Source organism: Argiope bruennichi, chromosome 3, assembly GCF_947563725.1.
Source record: "Argiope bruennichi chromosome 3, qqArgBrue1.1, whole genome shotgun sequence".
NCBI classification, from domain to species: domain Eukaryota; kingdom Metazoa; phylum Arthropoda; class Arachnida; order Araneae; family Araneidae; genus Argiope; species Argiope bruennichi.
In genome coordinates this window covers 107,988,915-108,004,953 of record NC_079153.1, presented here as the reverse complement: position 1 = coordinate 108,004,953, position 16,039 = coordinate 107,988,915, and the positions used below count along the sequence as shown (strand labels likewise).

Below are 16,039 nucleotides of genomic sequence, written 5' to 3'. Positions count from 1 at the left end.
TTTGCCCGAAATATTATCGGAGATTATAGAGTGTTAAACCTGTAGTGCAAAAATTGTAACTAGTATCCAATTTAAAAAAAGAATATTTTTTTTTCGCTTTTTTATCATGGTTTCAAAAAGTAAAATCAACATACGATAATTTATACTCACAGTACTTACTCTCAAATGTGTTGTCATAGGTTTTTTTATATCGCATTGCAGTACTGTAATAATCATACTTTAAAAGAAATTTTCAGTGGAAACAGCTGATAAATTAATTGTTGTGATAGTTCTTTCTAAACATATTTATAATAATGTAAGCTTTCTGTAAGCTTTGAAATCAAATGCCATCCTTATTTTCTATCAATTCAATTGAATGTAACAAATATCTAAGTAATCTACTGTGCATGATAGAGACATTGAATACATCATCTTTGTGCATTTATAGGTCTCAAGATCATGGTACAAGTAATGCAAAGGACATGTTTTTTCGAAAAAAAAAAAAAGAGATGATAATCGAAATAATGTTTTTATAAGAAAGAAAAATGTTTTTTTAACATTAGAAAGAAAAAAAAAATCACATATTTATTTTATTGTTGTTTTTTAGTGACTTCATGCAACGTGGAAGGGTATGATTTCGACGTAGGTGTGGCCGTTCCAAGTAATGGTCACTGCCAGACGTGTTACTGCACCCAAGCGGGCGTGGTCTGTCGGCGTCTGGAGTGTTCGCCCAGTATACCCGGCTGCACACCAGTTATACCCGAAGGACACTGCTGCCCCACACAGTATAAGTGCGGTAAGACTTTGAAGATATTCTAGACAATACAAACGCCCACCTAATGCTAGGCTGGGATCAACAAGTGGGCAATTCTCCACAAAGAAATTGCAACTGTAAATAATTTTTCCAGTCCGAAAGGGTCTGTTGTTGCAAAAGCTGAGTTTCTAGTTTTGGTGGTCCCTTTTGTTATTATTTAAATTTAAAAAAATATATAAAGTGCATTTGAAAATTCTCCAGGAGAATAAAAGAACCGCTGTTTTTTCGTTGTCTTCAAGTCGACTGTCTTAATTATTTTTCTACGATTTAAGAAAGTATTTAAAAGTAATGTTTATGTTATTCAGTAAAAGCAAGATAAGATCATGACGTCTACTAATTTGATTCCCCGTTCATTCAAATTGCATGGAGGTTCCATTCCGTTCAACGAAAATGTTAAATACATTCAATTTTATGAGAATCAATGTAGCTATAATTAAAAATACATTGTTTTAAACATCAGAAACGAGGAAAGAAAGATCGCTTTACAAATGAGTTAATATCTTTGAATGACAATTTTTTAAAACTAAGATTGGTGGAAGAGGATGAATCCTTGTATAATATGCTCTTAAGTTGCAAACGGGAACTTCAAGCAATTAAAAAATATTGCGAAACTGCCAATGGAAAAGAGATTTTAGATACTTTTGGAATATTAAAAAAGTTATTCGATAGTGGTATGACATATTTTATGTGGCCTCCAGATGTACATGTTTTAAATTTTGAGATGAAGAGAAATAAATTTTTGAAATTTAATATTTAATCAAATTTTGTATGTTTCAATAAAAAGTAAATATAAATTACCTGCAGTTTTATTTCTCCAAAATGCAACGACTTTTATTAAGATTGCATCAAATATTAAATATATATAAATTTACTTTAATATTTTTGCATAAAAACAACGTGTCTTGATTAGAAAGGATATAATGAAATCAGAGAACTTTTAAACTTTAGCAGTTTACATTCATATTTGTAGCTGTGAAAAATAAAAGTAAAATTGCCCAAATTTCATTGATAAAATTTTTTATAAGATTTTGTTTTATGACTCGAGCAAAAGAATCAGTGACAAAAGCTTCGTGACAGTCTCGGCTTCGTAGCAGAATGATCAAGAATTCAAGATCTGATTCATTGGAGCAACCATCAGGAATACTAGCATGGTATACGTTAAATCCTTAAAAGATCACAGCTCCGCTGTCGTCCTTGTCATCTGACCGTGGTTCAAAATTACGAGGTCCGTCCCAAAATAGCCCAAGTGTTGCTTCATACATGACGTTAATATAACCAAACCAAACCTTAAAATATCAAACATCTTCACTCTAGTGTGTAATGGAAAAAAATGTGAGGAGCACAAACTCAAATGTCGTAGTCGTTACCTAATCATGGTCCGAAATTACGAGGCTCGTTCCACAAATAACCCTCTCTAGGATCTTAAACTGAGCGCTAATGTTGTTAAACTGAACTAGAATGTCTTTTGCAAAATTTCGAAATGGTAAGGCAAATTCTATCTATAGCACTTTAACTAGGGACGTAACGAGTGTAAGTGGCGTGAAAAGGGTAATATAAATTATTCCCTCCTATTAATCATCGGTAATAAGGTAAAGATAAATGAGAAGTGAATTGGTATATTTCCAGCCTGATGGTACAAATAAACATTAAAATATTACCTTCTAGACTAAATCTTGAGATATTTATATACTTAAAATATACTTTTAAAATGAATTTTCAATGTTTTTCATTTTTGAATTTCTTTACTATAAACATGCTTTATCTTATTTTAATCATTTTGTTATTAAAATTTAATTTATATAATTTTGTTATTATTTTAATTACAACAATTTTTTTATTTTAATAATTTTGTCAATAAAATTAATTTTTTTATTATTATAGTTTTTAACATAACTAGATATTTTAAATTTTTTTCAAAATTTAGCCTTATATTTTTATTACCATTTTATGAAATTATTGCCATTTATTTTAATCTTAAAAAGAATATTTCTGATGCTAAACATGAAGTAAAATAAATTATCAAAATGCTTTCAAATTTGCTGGTCCACATCTATAAAACAATTTTTAACTCAAAGGTATTTATATAATTTTCAAAAAAAAAAATGTTCGAAATATAATTTGAGCTATATTATAGACATTTACCTTCTCGATTAACCATTATTTTTCTTGCAGATCAGAAAAATGTCAACAGCTCACATATCCCTGTGCCACATAGCACAGATAACTATGACGTTACTGTTATATCGCCGATAGAATCAGAAGGAACATCTTCACAGTCTTCGAGAACGGAAGAGCCTGATCTATACACAGAAACAGCCGAAGACAGTCCAACTACTTATGTTGAAGATGCTGAGACAGCTTCAGAAACTAGCTCAGAAAAACAAAAAATCACAGTCGAATTACCTTCGGAGTCAGATCTGGAAAGCATATCGGTCATACCTGAGGAAAACATCGCGGTTTTAATACTCACTACAGAAAAGGAAGACGATGAAGGAAAAGTAACGTCAGCTGAAATTACCAGTCACACGAGTACTCGAGAAGAAATAACAACGAAACTTGTTCCAGCAACCATTTTAAATGCTAAACGAAAATCGAAGCCAACAAAAACATCAACCGTTAACGATAAAATTCAAAATTTTACTCGTTTCACCACACTAGGAGCCAATACAAATCCATCAACGATCACCACAAGCAGGGAAGGGACAACCCAACAGGAAACTGATTCTACTATCGATGAAAAAGATACCTATGCATATGATTACGAGGAGATGTATGAAGATGGATCGCCCGATCTCACTGAAACCTTTTCTCCATTTTTGGACTACAGTACAACGGCATTTGAAGAAACAGGAGTCGCAGCAAGTAGTCAAGAAAGATCTCCAATCGCCATTAAGCATCATAAAATTAAGCAAAAGAGGCCACAATCAACCACTTTTCATCATATATCTACCACTAAAGTAGATCTTCCAACAACTAATGAGCTTTTCACTTATAATAAGAAAGGAACGGACTTTACACAAGATGAATCGACTTATTCCACATTTTCACGAAGTGATATTGATGAGACGATAACAAACGAACCCTCGGAGTATACAATTTATAGTTCAAGTAGGACGAAAAATCCAGATACAACAACTAACATAGGAACTCGAATTACAAGGCCATATACATTGCAAAAAATTAAGAAACGTAGACCTGGTATTGTGACAAAGCATAAAACTTCACCATTTAGTACCCAAAACACAAGACCTATTCAGGTAGTTACAGGTCCAGGCATGACAGTAGAAGATATTTTCAATACCCAAACAGTTCCTTTGGATACTACGACTGAAAGAAAAACTTTTGTACCTTTTGCAGCAGAGACAAATACTCAAATATATAGACCCTACACTCGACCTCCTCATTTTCATAAGAAGAAAGTATCAAATCGTAGGGGTCAGCCTGAAACTTTGTCAGAAACAACGATATTACATAAAACAACAAAACCATCTCCACAAGGTATTGCTGAATTTCTTCGGACCATAACACAGACTCAGAATACACAAACACCAAACTCATCAATTGAAGAGGTTGATTCAACAACCAAGAAAGTCAGTGGAGATTCAGTATCTCGAGAAACATTACCTCCAATTGTTTTGGCTGCTCCAAAACTTATAATGGAAGCTCCAACATTAGTGAATACTCAAGAAACAACAAAAACTGATCCCATAGTCGAAGAAACAATTCCCTCTTCACCAAGCTTCAACATCCAACCGGAGATTATATTTTCGAATCATAGTCCATTTCAAAACCGTAAGCAGCCACCTCGTTTCACTCGCCCAACTCGAGAACCTGAAATCCCATTAATAATCAACAATCATAAAAGAACTTCAACTCGACTGCGACCAGCAGTTGCCTACCGACCTGTTCCAACTCCACCTTCAGAAGAAAATTCTTTTGTGGAAATTTCTAACCATAGACCAACCAATTCGTTCCGCAGACCAGCAAGTCAATTCCCCCCTTTCCCTGTTCCAAATAGGCCCGATGGTAATTACCAAAGAGACACGCATCCTCGAGACTCACAATCAAAACTCCACAGGATAGATTCAGATGTTCCTGGTGAATGGGCTGATGATTACGAAGAGTATTATTACAACACAGATCATGACCATTCAACTTTAACTAAAATATTTAATAACATTCAGTCTTATCAGCCGACCTTAGCTAATGGCGAGTTTTCAGCAAAACTGAAAGCTACCTCGACATCTGCAACTGTAAATGACTTATCTGCAGAAACCATCACACCTGCATACAATGTAGAGCTCGCCGCAGAAGTTGAATCCAAAGCAAGTGATTTGCAAAATGTTGCGTCTGAATCTTCTGAAAATACAGATGGTGATAAAAATAGCAATAACAAATATACCACTGACCACAAAATATCTGAAAATAGAGAAGACGAAGCAACTACAAAGGCTGAAATGATAACCGAGATACCTACAACGCCAATGCCTAAAACGACGTATTACGTTCCAACGATTACAACCACCACTCCTGAAGATACAACCAAATCATTCTCTGGCTATGTGAGAAATAAATACAAGGGCACAAGTATTCACCTTCATGATAGTGAACCTAAATTCTTCAGGGTCGATGATGATGCTGAAAGTAAAAGAAGGGAATCGGATTACCGTTTGATAGAATATGGTAAGAAACCTGAAGAGACATTCATCAGTTATACAGAACGATTAACTCAAAATCGTCCGACTCTGACAACAGAGGCGCCTGTACAACCCACTAAAGAACAAGATGAACCTCAAGAAATTACAGGTAATTTTTGATTATTTAACCTATTTTAAATGTTTATGATTATATAATTTATATTAAATAATTATATATAAAAAACATTATGAATGACCTGTTGTATTAGCTGATTAATTTCTTGATGGCTGAATTAATAATTTGACAATACTTTCTATGAATAAAATCATATTATAACGTTATTTATATTTGCTATTTTGAACTCATTCGCAGAATTTTAATAGGCTGTTAGGATATATTACAACATTGAGTGCCCATTTGAGGTACTAAGGCAAAAAAAAAGGTATAGAAAAAAATCTTACAGCTTCATTCATAAATATTTTTAAAAGAGAATGTTTACTGCAATTAAATATCGATCCTTTAAGTAATTAAAATTTAGTAAAATGCTTCGAGTTCATTTTTTAATAAATTCAGTTAGAAATATTATCATTCGAATATTCGTTGATTTCTCTATATACACATTTGCGAAAAATATCTGTATCTCAGAAATTTTATGCTAACGGTTTCATTGATGTTGCTAAACATATATTAATGACGTTAAAGGATGCAGTTTTGAATTAATATTAATGATGCATATAAAAATGATGTTTTTAGTAAATAAATTTCGTTTATTTTCATTTATCAAGGATTTTAATAATTTTTCACACATTTACGACCCAGTAATAACTTAATGGATACACGGAGCGCATGGTTGAAGCATTTCAAACAGAATGGGAAGTTGTGAATTACATACTCATTTAGTGCTCTTAACCAGTATTATCGAACAGTGGTAGACCAATATGAGATTTAGCCGTCTTAGATCGATCCAGTTAGAAAGGTCTCTTGATTTTCCCCAAAAAGAAATAAAATGTGGTCCACTGCTCCCTATAAAAACTTATTGAAAGATACTAGACAGATGTGGGGGATGAGAATCTTCCAATTTTGTTGTTGATTTCCTTTTACCAGATGGGAAAACCCCCGGGGGGGCACCTCGAAATGAGGATGAGATGCTTCCGGTATGGTGGTTGGATCTCGCCACCCTGAAGGGTACACAAATAGGTGGGGGATCTGACTCCTCTCATGGATGACGGGACGTACTTCCTTCGGGGAGGGTTGTACCGTGGCCGGTGATGGCACTTAGAACTCAACCACAGTTCCCACCAGTGTTGTTTTTGTGGAGGTCCGGTCATTCAGTTTTATGGTTTAAATCCGTGTGTCTTCATGGCGGGTCGGAGAGTCAGATGGCTGATTTACCAGCTGGGAATATTGGGGTATGAAATCGAGTTACTTCCACTTCCCTGACGAGACGTATTTCCTTTGGGAAAGGTGTACCGTAATTCCAGCTCCTGCACTGCACGACGACAATCATTTAATCTATCCCAGATTCCTTGCAGAATGGGAAGAACTTCTATTTTCTTTCATGTTATCCACCTTCAATATAATGAAACTAAATAAGACTTATTATATGTCTCATATTTAACAACAGACATAGTAAAACTTCTCTTTTGCTACACCAAGGGCGATCAGAGCTGATTATCGCTAGCATTTTACATATTCCATTAATGGAAACTGTGATAATTTATCATGCAGAATGGAGCCAGCTCCAGTCTATTGCACAACGCGTTACTACTCCATTTTTCAAACATAAATATGCAATTCTGTGTGAATGAGTAAATTTTCTGTTTTTTTTTTTTTTTTTTTTTTTTTTTTGAAAATAGCAGTATTTTAAAATACGAACTTTAGAGTAACTTCCCAGGTGCAAAGATGCTTCTGTTAATGGAGATCATTTTCCTTTAATTATTTTTTTCCCTCCAGATGTATGCTTTGTGGATGGTCGTTACTATAACAGTGGAGAGACCATCACCAAGAGCAATCCTTGCGAGATGTGCCGCTGCTTCTATGGGCATCCACTGTGTCAGGTGCAGCAGTGCCCCCCACCGCCGGATCCTTCCTGTGCCCTTGACTACTTGCCTGGATATTGCTGTCCACGAGTTACATGTGGTATATGAAAAAATTATGATTTTTTTTATAGTACATTTCTTTTCTTTTATGTAAAAATAGAAATAAAGCATACTCTAAATAATAAACTAAAAAGTAAAATAATTTTTTTTTTTTACTTTTTAGTCATTGATTTCAGTTGTTGTTGTTTCTAATGGCACTTGCCATGGACAAGCTCTCTGACGAAGTCAGCAATTTTAAGCCGAGTGTGCTTTGCTTGTTTTTTTAGTAGCGCCAATTAGGGCCCAAAGTTCGTCTTAGCTACTCACGTATCACATTCGCTTGCAGAGCCCACATTCGCTTGCAGAGCCCCTTTTTACAAGGGGGGGGGGCTCATTCACACATTTCACAGATAGAACAGATGAAGAACAGCCATGCCCGAACCGGGACTCGAACCCAGAACGCTCAGATTACGAGGAAGACGCGCTACCCCTATGCCAGGACGCCGGCTTACAGTTTGTTATTATAATGGTTGTTGAAGTTTAAAATCAATTTTTTCACGTATTCTCAATCAAGTAGTCTCTCGAATATAAAATAAAAATTTGATTGTGTACATTGATCAATTGATAGCTGAATTCTATGAGCATTATAAAAATATATCATTATCAAAAATACACAAAAAAGTGTATAAAATTTTAAATTTCTAGCATATCTGGAAGTGACTGAAAAATATTTTATAAACTTTTATCTTTACAAACATGAAACAAATCCAATTGAAATTTCTTATTTCGTAGAATGTTTATCTATTTTATGAAATAGTGGATGAAGACAATTAAATGAAAAGCGTATTCTGTTTTATGATTTATATAGCCATTCCTTATTAAGCTTAGATTGTCATAAATCATAAAATAACAATTGTGAACTAAAATAATATACTAGTTCCTTATGCAAATTCACCATAATTAGTTACATTTTTTAAAGTAATTATGTTTCTTCTTTAACATATTAAATTGATTTCGATGATAAAATGGAGCTGTCGATATTCAAAGATTTAAAGGGTGAGAAAAAAAATTATAGAACACTATGTATATTATGCATGATAACAACGACTTTCTATATTTTATCATTTGCTTTAAAGCTGAGAAATTCAACAATAAAAGGATAAATTATTAATAAATCTTCCCAAAATTATATTCTTACAAATGATATACTCGTTTTTTAACTACTAGAATTTTTAGGTTATATTCTATTTAATATTTTAATCATAAAAAAATAAGTATAAACTTCATTTTTAGATTAAAAACGTGTATCAAAATTCTAATTTATTATAAAGTTACAAAGTATTTTTTTTATAATTCGTTTTTTAAAAATATTTAATTATTAATTTTTTTATAATTTAAGTTTTTATTTATCAGATCTGTTTACGTATAATTTCAGTCACAGAAACCTCAACAAAATAGTAAAATCGATTATATTATAATATAATGTTTTCACTGAAAGTTAAAACTTCGTTTATATAGCGTTCCACCAAAAGCTCAGAGCGATTCGTTTTATAATTATTTCTGTGGATAAACAATCAAGGCTAGACCTTCTGATCTATTTCATTGACAATATTTTCATTTCAGGTCTAGAAACAGATCCCGATCAGCCCCCGGGAATCGTCAGCCTGCCTGAGCCAACCAGCCAAGAGATCCGACGTAGCGACACCGATAATCAGTGGAAGCCCCTGCCACACGGTCCCCTACTCCGGACGACTGAAAGCACGTTCAAAGCTGAATCAACCACCATAGCTGATGTCCAGCCAATCCATGCCTTTGTCACTCCAAAATTACAAACTGAGAAGGCCCCAGAAGTGAACAATATGTACGTTTGGGCAGGAGATTCGAAAATTCAAACGACAGAACCAAGCACTGAAAAACGTACGTATAGTAAAAAGAATTCTGGTATATTTTATATTTTGTGAATTATAAATAATTGATAAGCAGAAATTAGAATCTCAACCTCTTTATTAAGAGCTATACAAATACTGTAACACCGGATTTTTAGCACACAATCTATATATATAAAACGCTAACGTACTTGATACAGAAATCAATCATTACTTATTGCTGAATGGCAACTATGAAATGTAAATAAATCGGTATACAAATATTTCAGACTGCTTCAAATTTTTAGAGTTGCACAAAATTCAACGTCTCATTAATTAATTGAGCTGTAAAACTTTATTAGAAATGCTTTGGAAATGACTCGCTTTTGTTCCCAAAAGCTTCACTCAATCAAAGGAAACAAGATATAAAAAATATCAAGAAATAGGCTTTTAACAGAGAGTTTAATGGGGCGAGAAAACAAACATACCCTCCACCACATGGATAATAGCTAAGACTACTATAGAAATTAATAACCATATCTTCTAAAACTATTATCTCGCAGAAATGATTTTTGCCTGATTTTAACACACATAAAATTATCTTTTTACCTGATATGAATTTCCTTTCAGTGCAATTTTTCCTTTATTTTTAACAAATTTTTAAAATTTAATTTCACACACAATCTAAAATAATGTTCTTCTTAATGTCATGATTAAAATTCAAACTCGTTCATTAAAACTTTCATTTGTCAGTATTAAAATTAAGATTTAAAAAAAATTATTTCCTTTGAACATTAATTCCATATATATATATAAACTTCTTAATTTGTATTAACGGTCATTTGTAGCAGATTGATTCAGTGAAGTTCATGTCTATCAGTCGTATCAAGATGAAATTTTTTTTAAAAAATGCACTCCATATTAACCTAAAAAGTTAAGACTCTTTGCAAACAAGTTAGTGATCAAGGGTGACTGGCATTTATAGATTCGTATACTGTCTGTAAATTTTCTATATGCATGATTCAAACTCGTGCTAACACTCTGTACATAAGGGAATAAATAACAATGAGTTACTTCTTGGGTAAAAGATACTTATTAAGAAAGAGTCTGCCAAGATTTACATAATTTTTTATTCAAATATTAATCAGAATTTTAATGTTTTTCTCTCAATAATTGCAAAGTATTTTATTACAAGAAGAATTATTCTTTCACAACTTTTTAAACGAAAACTTCTCTTTAATTTTAATAATGTTTAAAAAATATTTTTTAATATATTTTTGACAGTAATTTCTGATATCTTATATAAATGCTTTATATTATACTTTCATATAAAGGCACTTCGAAACGATAATAAATTATATAATTTTTGCATGTTATAATTAAAAGCATTTTCTTAAATAGTATAAGATAGACGAATATATCTTAGAACAGTAGCATGAATATATTCTGAACAAGAGGTTCAGCTTTCTTTCTTTCTTTTTCTTTTACATTTGCCTACGAACTTGTATATTTGCTATATTATTAAACGACTATTACTCTAACTTATCTACCTCTATTCCAATCATTTGGCTAATCGTCTTATAACCTAAATATGTTTTTTCACCCTCCATGTGACAGGAAACTGATCGTCAAAAACAAATAATAGATCCACAAGTAATCGATGTGTCTGTTTCTCTCCCAAATTCCTTGCCTTAAAAAGGAAATTTGAAGTCTTTTTTCTTTCTTTCTTTCTTTCTTTTTTTTTTTGCCGTAATTTAAAGGTTAAAATAGTAAATATAATGGGAGACATTTATGCTCATGTAATATACTTAAATGTAAAGACATCAATCTAATAAGAGAATTAACTCGTATAATGTATTAATCAGATGTCACATCTTAATTTTTATCATCTGAAACCTAACTGAACTTAATCTCTGGCAAGAAGAATGGGCTGCCACATTCTTTTTTCTTTTAGATTCCAAAATAAAATTAGAAAGGCGCAGTTGGCGAGTATCACGTGAGAATAAACTAACTCTAGGTTGGAATCCATTGATCTTAAATTAGGAGAAAGAAATTGTGACATAGGCGAATAAGGCGAATTGTCTTTAAATTGCATTAAAATGAATCAAGTCTTAGAATCAGCGCAACAAATATTTGAAATTTTCCCGAAATTAAGCTATTTCTGTTTTCATGTTTCCGGTCAATTTAATAATCCATTAACGGAAATTCAAATTAAGGAAAGATAATGTATTTAGAAATAACTACTTTTTATGAATTAAAATCAAATTCGTGCACAGAACAATAGAATGAAGTACATCTAATAAAATATTTTCATTTATTTATTTTGTGAAGAAGAAGAGAAAGAAATTGAAGTAGAAAGGGAAAATAAATCAAAGGTGTTTTTAAAGCAATCTGGATTGCCATTAAGAATAAATACAACAAAAATATTAACTCAAAAAATTTTGATATAAGGCCCTACCATAAATTTAATTCTATTACGCTTCAAAGTATCTTTCAATTTCCGTATATTAATTGGAATATTCTGAACTAAGAATTGTTTGAAAATTTTTAATGTATTTTTTTAACCTTACTATAAGTTTATAGATTTCTTATATCTAAATTATCAAACTGTATTATATTACCAAATCAGCTACGCCAATTTTCATCATCAATAATCAATGAATTATTCAAAAATGCAATTCTCTTTTTAATTAAAAAAGGTAGTATTAATTTAAAAAGTAGACTTTTTTTTTTCAAATAAGCAAATTCTATCTAAATAAAAAATACTATCCTATAATATAAATATTCTCTTGAATAATGATATCGTTTTTACCTTTTTCTTACGAAGGAACAAATACACTAAAATAGCGTTATATCGAAATCTAAATGTGTCACTAAGCCATGAGAATTTTACTCCTCGATCAATATAATCTATCTCCCCTCCTATCTAACTGCTTATGGGGCCGCGGTGGCCTGGTGGTAAGGTCTCAGGTTCGAGACCCGATTCCGCCGAAGAACCGTCGTGTAAAGGGGTCTGTTGCACGTTAAATCCGTCCTGACCAGACGTCCTCCCGCTGGTGTGGTGTGGAGATGGGGGTGCCAGCTCAGGTGTCGTCCTCGTCATCTGACCACGCTTCAAAATGACGAGGTCCGTCCCAAAATAGCCCAAGTGTTCCTTCGAACGGGACGTTAATATAACCAAACCAAACCGTCTAACTGATTATAGTTTTGCTCTACATTTCTTTTTCCTGATCATACGATAACGAGATTTAATGCAAGAAGGTTGAATGTGTATAAATAAACCTAAAGGCGATCGAAAAGGATTATAATTTAGTTAGTTTAAGAATATTATCTTTCAGCTTTGCTGTAGCTGAATATATATCTTTCAGCTTTGGTAAATATAAAACAAGGGTATTTTAGGACGGATCTTGTATTTTGAATGTTGGGCAAATGTCATTTAATACTTCTCTAGAGCTTCCATTCTATAGCAATAGAAAGTCGTTTGACACTCGATGTCAGATTCAACTAGCAGTAAGCACATGCAATGTCGCAAAAGTGCAGTAAGCATTTGTGAGAATCTTTAATAAAACCGAATTTCGAACATAGATTCTTCCATTCCTGAAGTTGAGATAATATCCCCAATCCCTCACAGAAAATCATCACAGATCTTACCTTTCAGTGCTTTAAAGAGCGGGAAAACATGTTTCCATTTATCAACTTAAATTCTCATAGTAAAAGAGACATTCAAAATTTCATCTTTTTATCTAAAAGCTAAAAAGATTTTACAGAAATTTTTATTGGACTTTCTGAAAAAAAAAATTAAAGAGTTGCATAAGTATTATTTTATCAGCGAACAGCGATTTTGCATTTATTAAATCAAATTAATTTTTTAATAACATTAACTAAAATTCACTATATTTTTATGAAGAAAAATTTTACAAAATATTTTTTTTCATATACATGTTGGACAATTTTTTAGCAGCTGAAACGACAACTGTTATCACAACAACAGAACAACAAACAACCACGGAGGAAGCTACAACTTCCAGTACAACAGAGCAGCCTACGACGACTGTAGTTTACAGAGAAACTATCCCCACGACAGAAACTCCATTAGCTACAGAAAGCACAGAATCAACTGAAGAAATCAGAACACTTCCGCCTTCAACAACAACAATAACGATTCCTACTACTGAAGTCAATGAAGTAGTAGATGCAACATCAGAACCTAAGCCCCTTGCCCCTATATTTGACCCAAAAGCAGAAGAAAATAAGGGACAGCAGAACAAATCTGGAATCCATGACAATTCCAGTGGTGTAAGAAAAATTTTGCATGATTTGATAACACTACCACCTTCTAAAGTCGAATTGTCTATTTCTGATACCTCAAATATAAGTACCGTACTACCTGTTATTATAACATTCCCAACCACAGTACCTTCCGTCGAAGAATTTGGAACGGTTACCATGAATAGTGCAGATATTGGAGTTGTGACGGAGCTTGGAGGAAACCTTAAAGTTTCAGGTAATCCTTAAACTATTTCTTATTTCTTTATGGATGGTAAATGATTGATCCTTAACGAAGTGGTTTTGAAAATCAAGAAGCGTGAATTAGACTCTATGTTCATTTAACTATAAATTAGTCACCAAGCGATTAGTCAAGTTAGATTCTTTAAATCTCTGTCTATTGGTTTTTTTTAGACATCCACCGAAGGGCACCTCAGAAATGAGGATAAGAACTTCCGGTATGGTGAATAGTACTCGTCGCCTTGGTGGATATAGAAATAATGGGGGCTTGATGACGGGACGTATTTCCCACGGGAAGGGTTGCACCGTGGTCGGTAATGGCCCTTAGGACTCGACCTTAGTTCTCGCTTGCTGTCGCGGTTGTTCTGTCTATTAGATTTGATCCGAAAATCTTAATTAGGTGGGGGTGGAGTAGTCAGTGTGGTTTATGATTTTTTAAGATATAATTTGTGAATGTTATTTTCAAATCATGCAGTAATAGATACGAGTACATTAAATGACACAAACAGGAGTACATGTGTCATAAATACCTTGCGTAAGATAGAACTCATGATCTTCTTCATCCAATTCGAATTCATTAGCAGTATCGGTTTTTTTTTTTTTTATTTCTAGATTACTGATTGACCTCCTATTAACTTGTTGAAGATTCAAGAGTTAATTTAAGTGTCAACCTTAATTTTCAATGAATTTGTACAAAATAAATTAGTTACCGAAATTTCACACAATCCAAAGGTATACTTATCATTAGTTTAGACAGAAAAATACTTTTTTAACATTAAAAAACTTTGACCTGTATGAAGTATATTTAGATCATAGACCAAATCACTCGATTTTATGAAAGATATATTAAATATATTTTTAGTTTTGGAAATTTCAAAAATTTATGACAACAAATTTAAAACAGCATATTTTATGAAATTAAATAAATAAACTAAATAAATACATTTTCAAGCATTCATACAATTATTTATGAATGATTTAAAAATATACAGTATAAATTAAATCGCAAATGCTTCTAATGGCCAAACTATTGTAGAAACTATTATTTCAACTATCTGAACTTTTGGACTGTGTTTAATGAGTTTCTTCAATAAAAAGATCAATGCTAAATTTAAATGGTCTGAAAATGAAATTTAACCTTCCAAAGCCTAATTATTAATTTTTATCTCATTTTTCAGGTTGCAATGTATACGGTAAATACTACAAAATAAACGACAAGGTTACAGCTCTGAGTAAACCATGCACCGAATGCGTATGCTCCGCTGAAGGTATTGCTTGCAACCCCACCTGTTGATGAAATACATCCGTTTCGATTTGCGCACATGGAACCCCGTTGGTAACAATGGCAACCCGCTAGAATGGACCAATAGCGTCCTTGTTCTGGCGTGGTACGAACCAAAGCATCCTGTGATCGCGCCAGTTTCGAACTTTTGCATGGACACTACTAATTTATTAATTTAATGAACTTCACTGATCTCTTGGGACAAGTTTCGGGGCATTTCTGTAAGTTGTATCAACCCTGGTGTCCCTACAATACTAATGCTTCTACTACTGTTTTGTTTTGATTAGATGCAGTATAATTTTATTGCATTATTTTATATTTATTTTTTCCCTTCCAAGTGCCTAATATTCAACAAGCATGATCATCTAATCTCAGACAGTTTTTTGGAAACACTGAACATTACAGTTTAATAGGATTATTTAAACAACATTTTCTCACAAATTTTATTTTTTAAAACATTTTGATTTGCTAGAACTAAATGAAAAAGTTCTAATTTATATCAATAACATTGTTGTATAGTTAAATATTCTATGAATTATTTGTAAAAAGAATTATTTACAATTTACAATTATATTCAAACTATTGAACTATTCAAAAAATAATACAATATTTGATACATTAAAGAATTATTTGTGAATGACATAAATAATAATTATTTATGAATGATTCAAAAAACAATAATTACTTCTGAATCATTCAAAAAAATCAAACAGTGAAATTACATTAATAAGCATTTTGGAAAAATTTCAATAAATAAACATGTAAAATTTTGGTGTTTCCAAGATAAAATTGCCCTTGACAAACATTTTCCTCACTAGATTAATGTAATTTCGAGCATGATTCTGTGTGTGTTCTTCATTTCTTCGAAGACTGAAAC

General features: G+C 32.3%; 1 protein-coding gene across 2 annotated transcripts in view; it reads left to right on the top strand.

Annotated features, from left to right (window-relative positions):
• Window positions 1–15,650, top strand: part of LOC129962520 (mucin-2-like) — a 49,227-nt gene extending 33,577 nt beyond the window's left edge. The window contains exons 7-12 of one of the 2 annotated variants that reach the window (XM_056076272.1): window positions 587–775; window positions 2,966–5,599; window positions 7,385–7,570; window positions 9,133–9,426; window positions 13,336–13,878; window positions 15,059–15,650. In XM_056076272.1, the coding sequence (XP_055932247.1) occupies window positions 587–775; window positions 2,966–5,599; window positions 7,385–7,570; window positions 9,133–9,426; window positions 13,336–13,878; window positions 15,059–15,174 (3,962 nt within the window). In that variant the 3' untranslated portion in view covers window positions 15,175–15,650. Of the gene's footprint in view, window positions 1–586; window positions 776–2,965; window positions 5,600–7,384; window positions 7,571–9,132; window positions 9,427–13,332; window positions 13,879–15,058 lie in introns of both variants that reach the window. The other variant, XM_056076271.1, reaches the window with a different exon arrangement.
• Window positions 15,651–16,039: the final 389 nt, after the last annotated feature.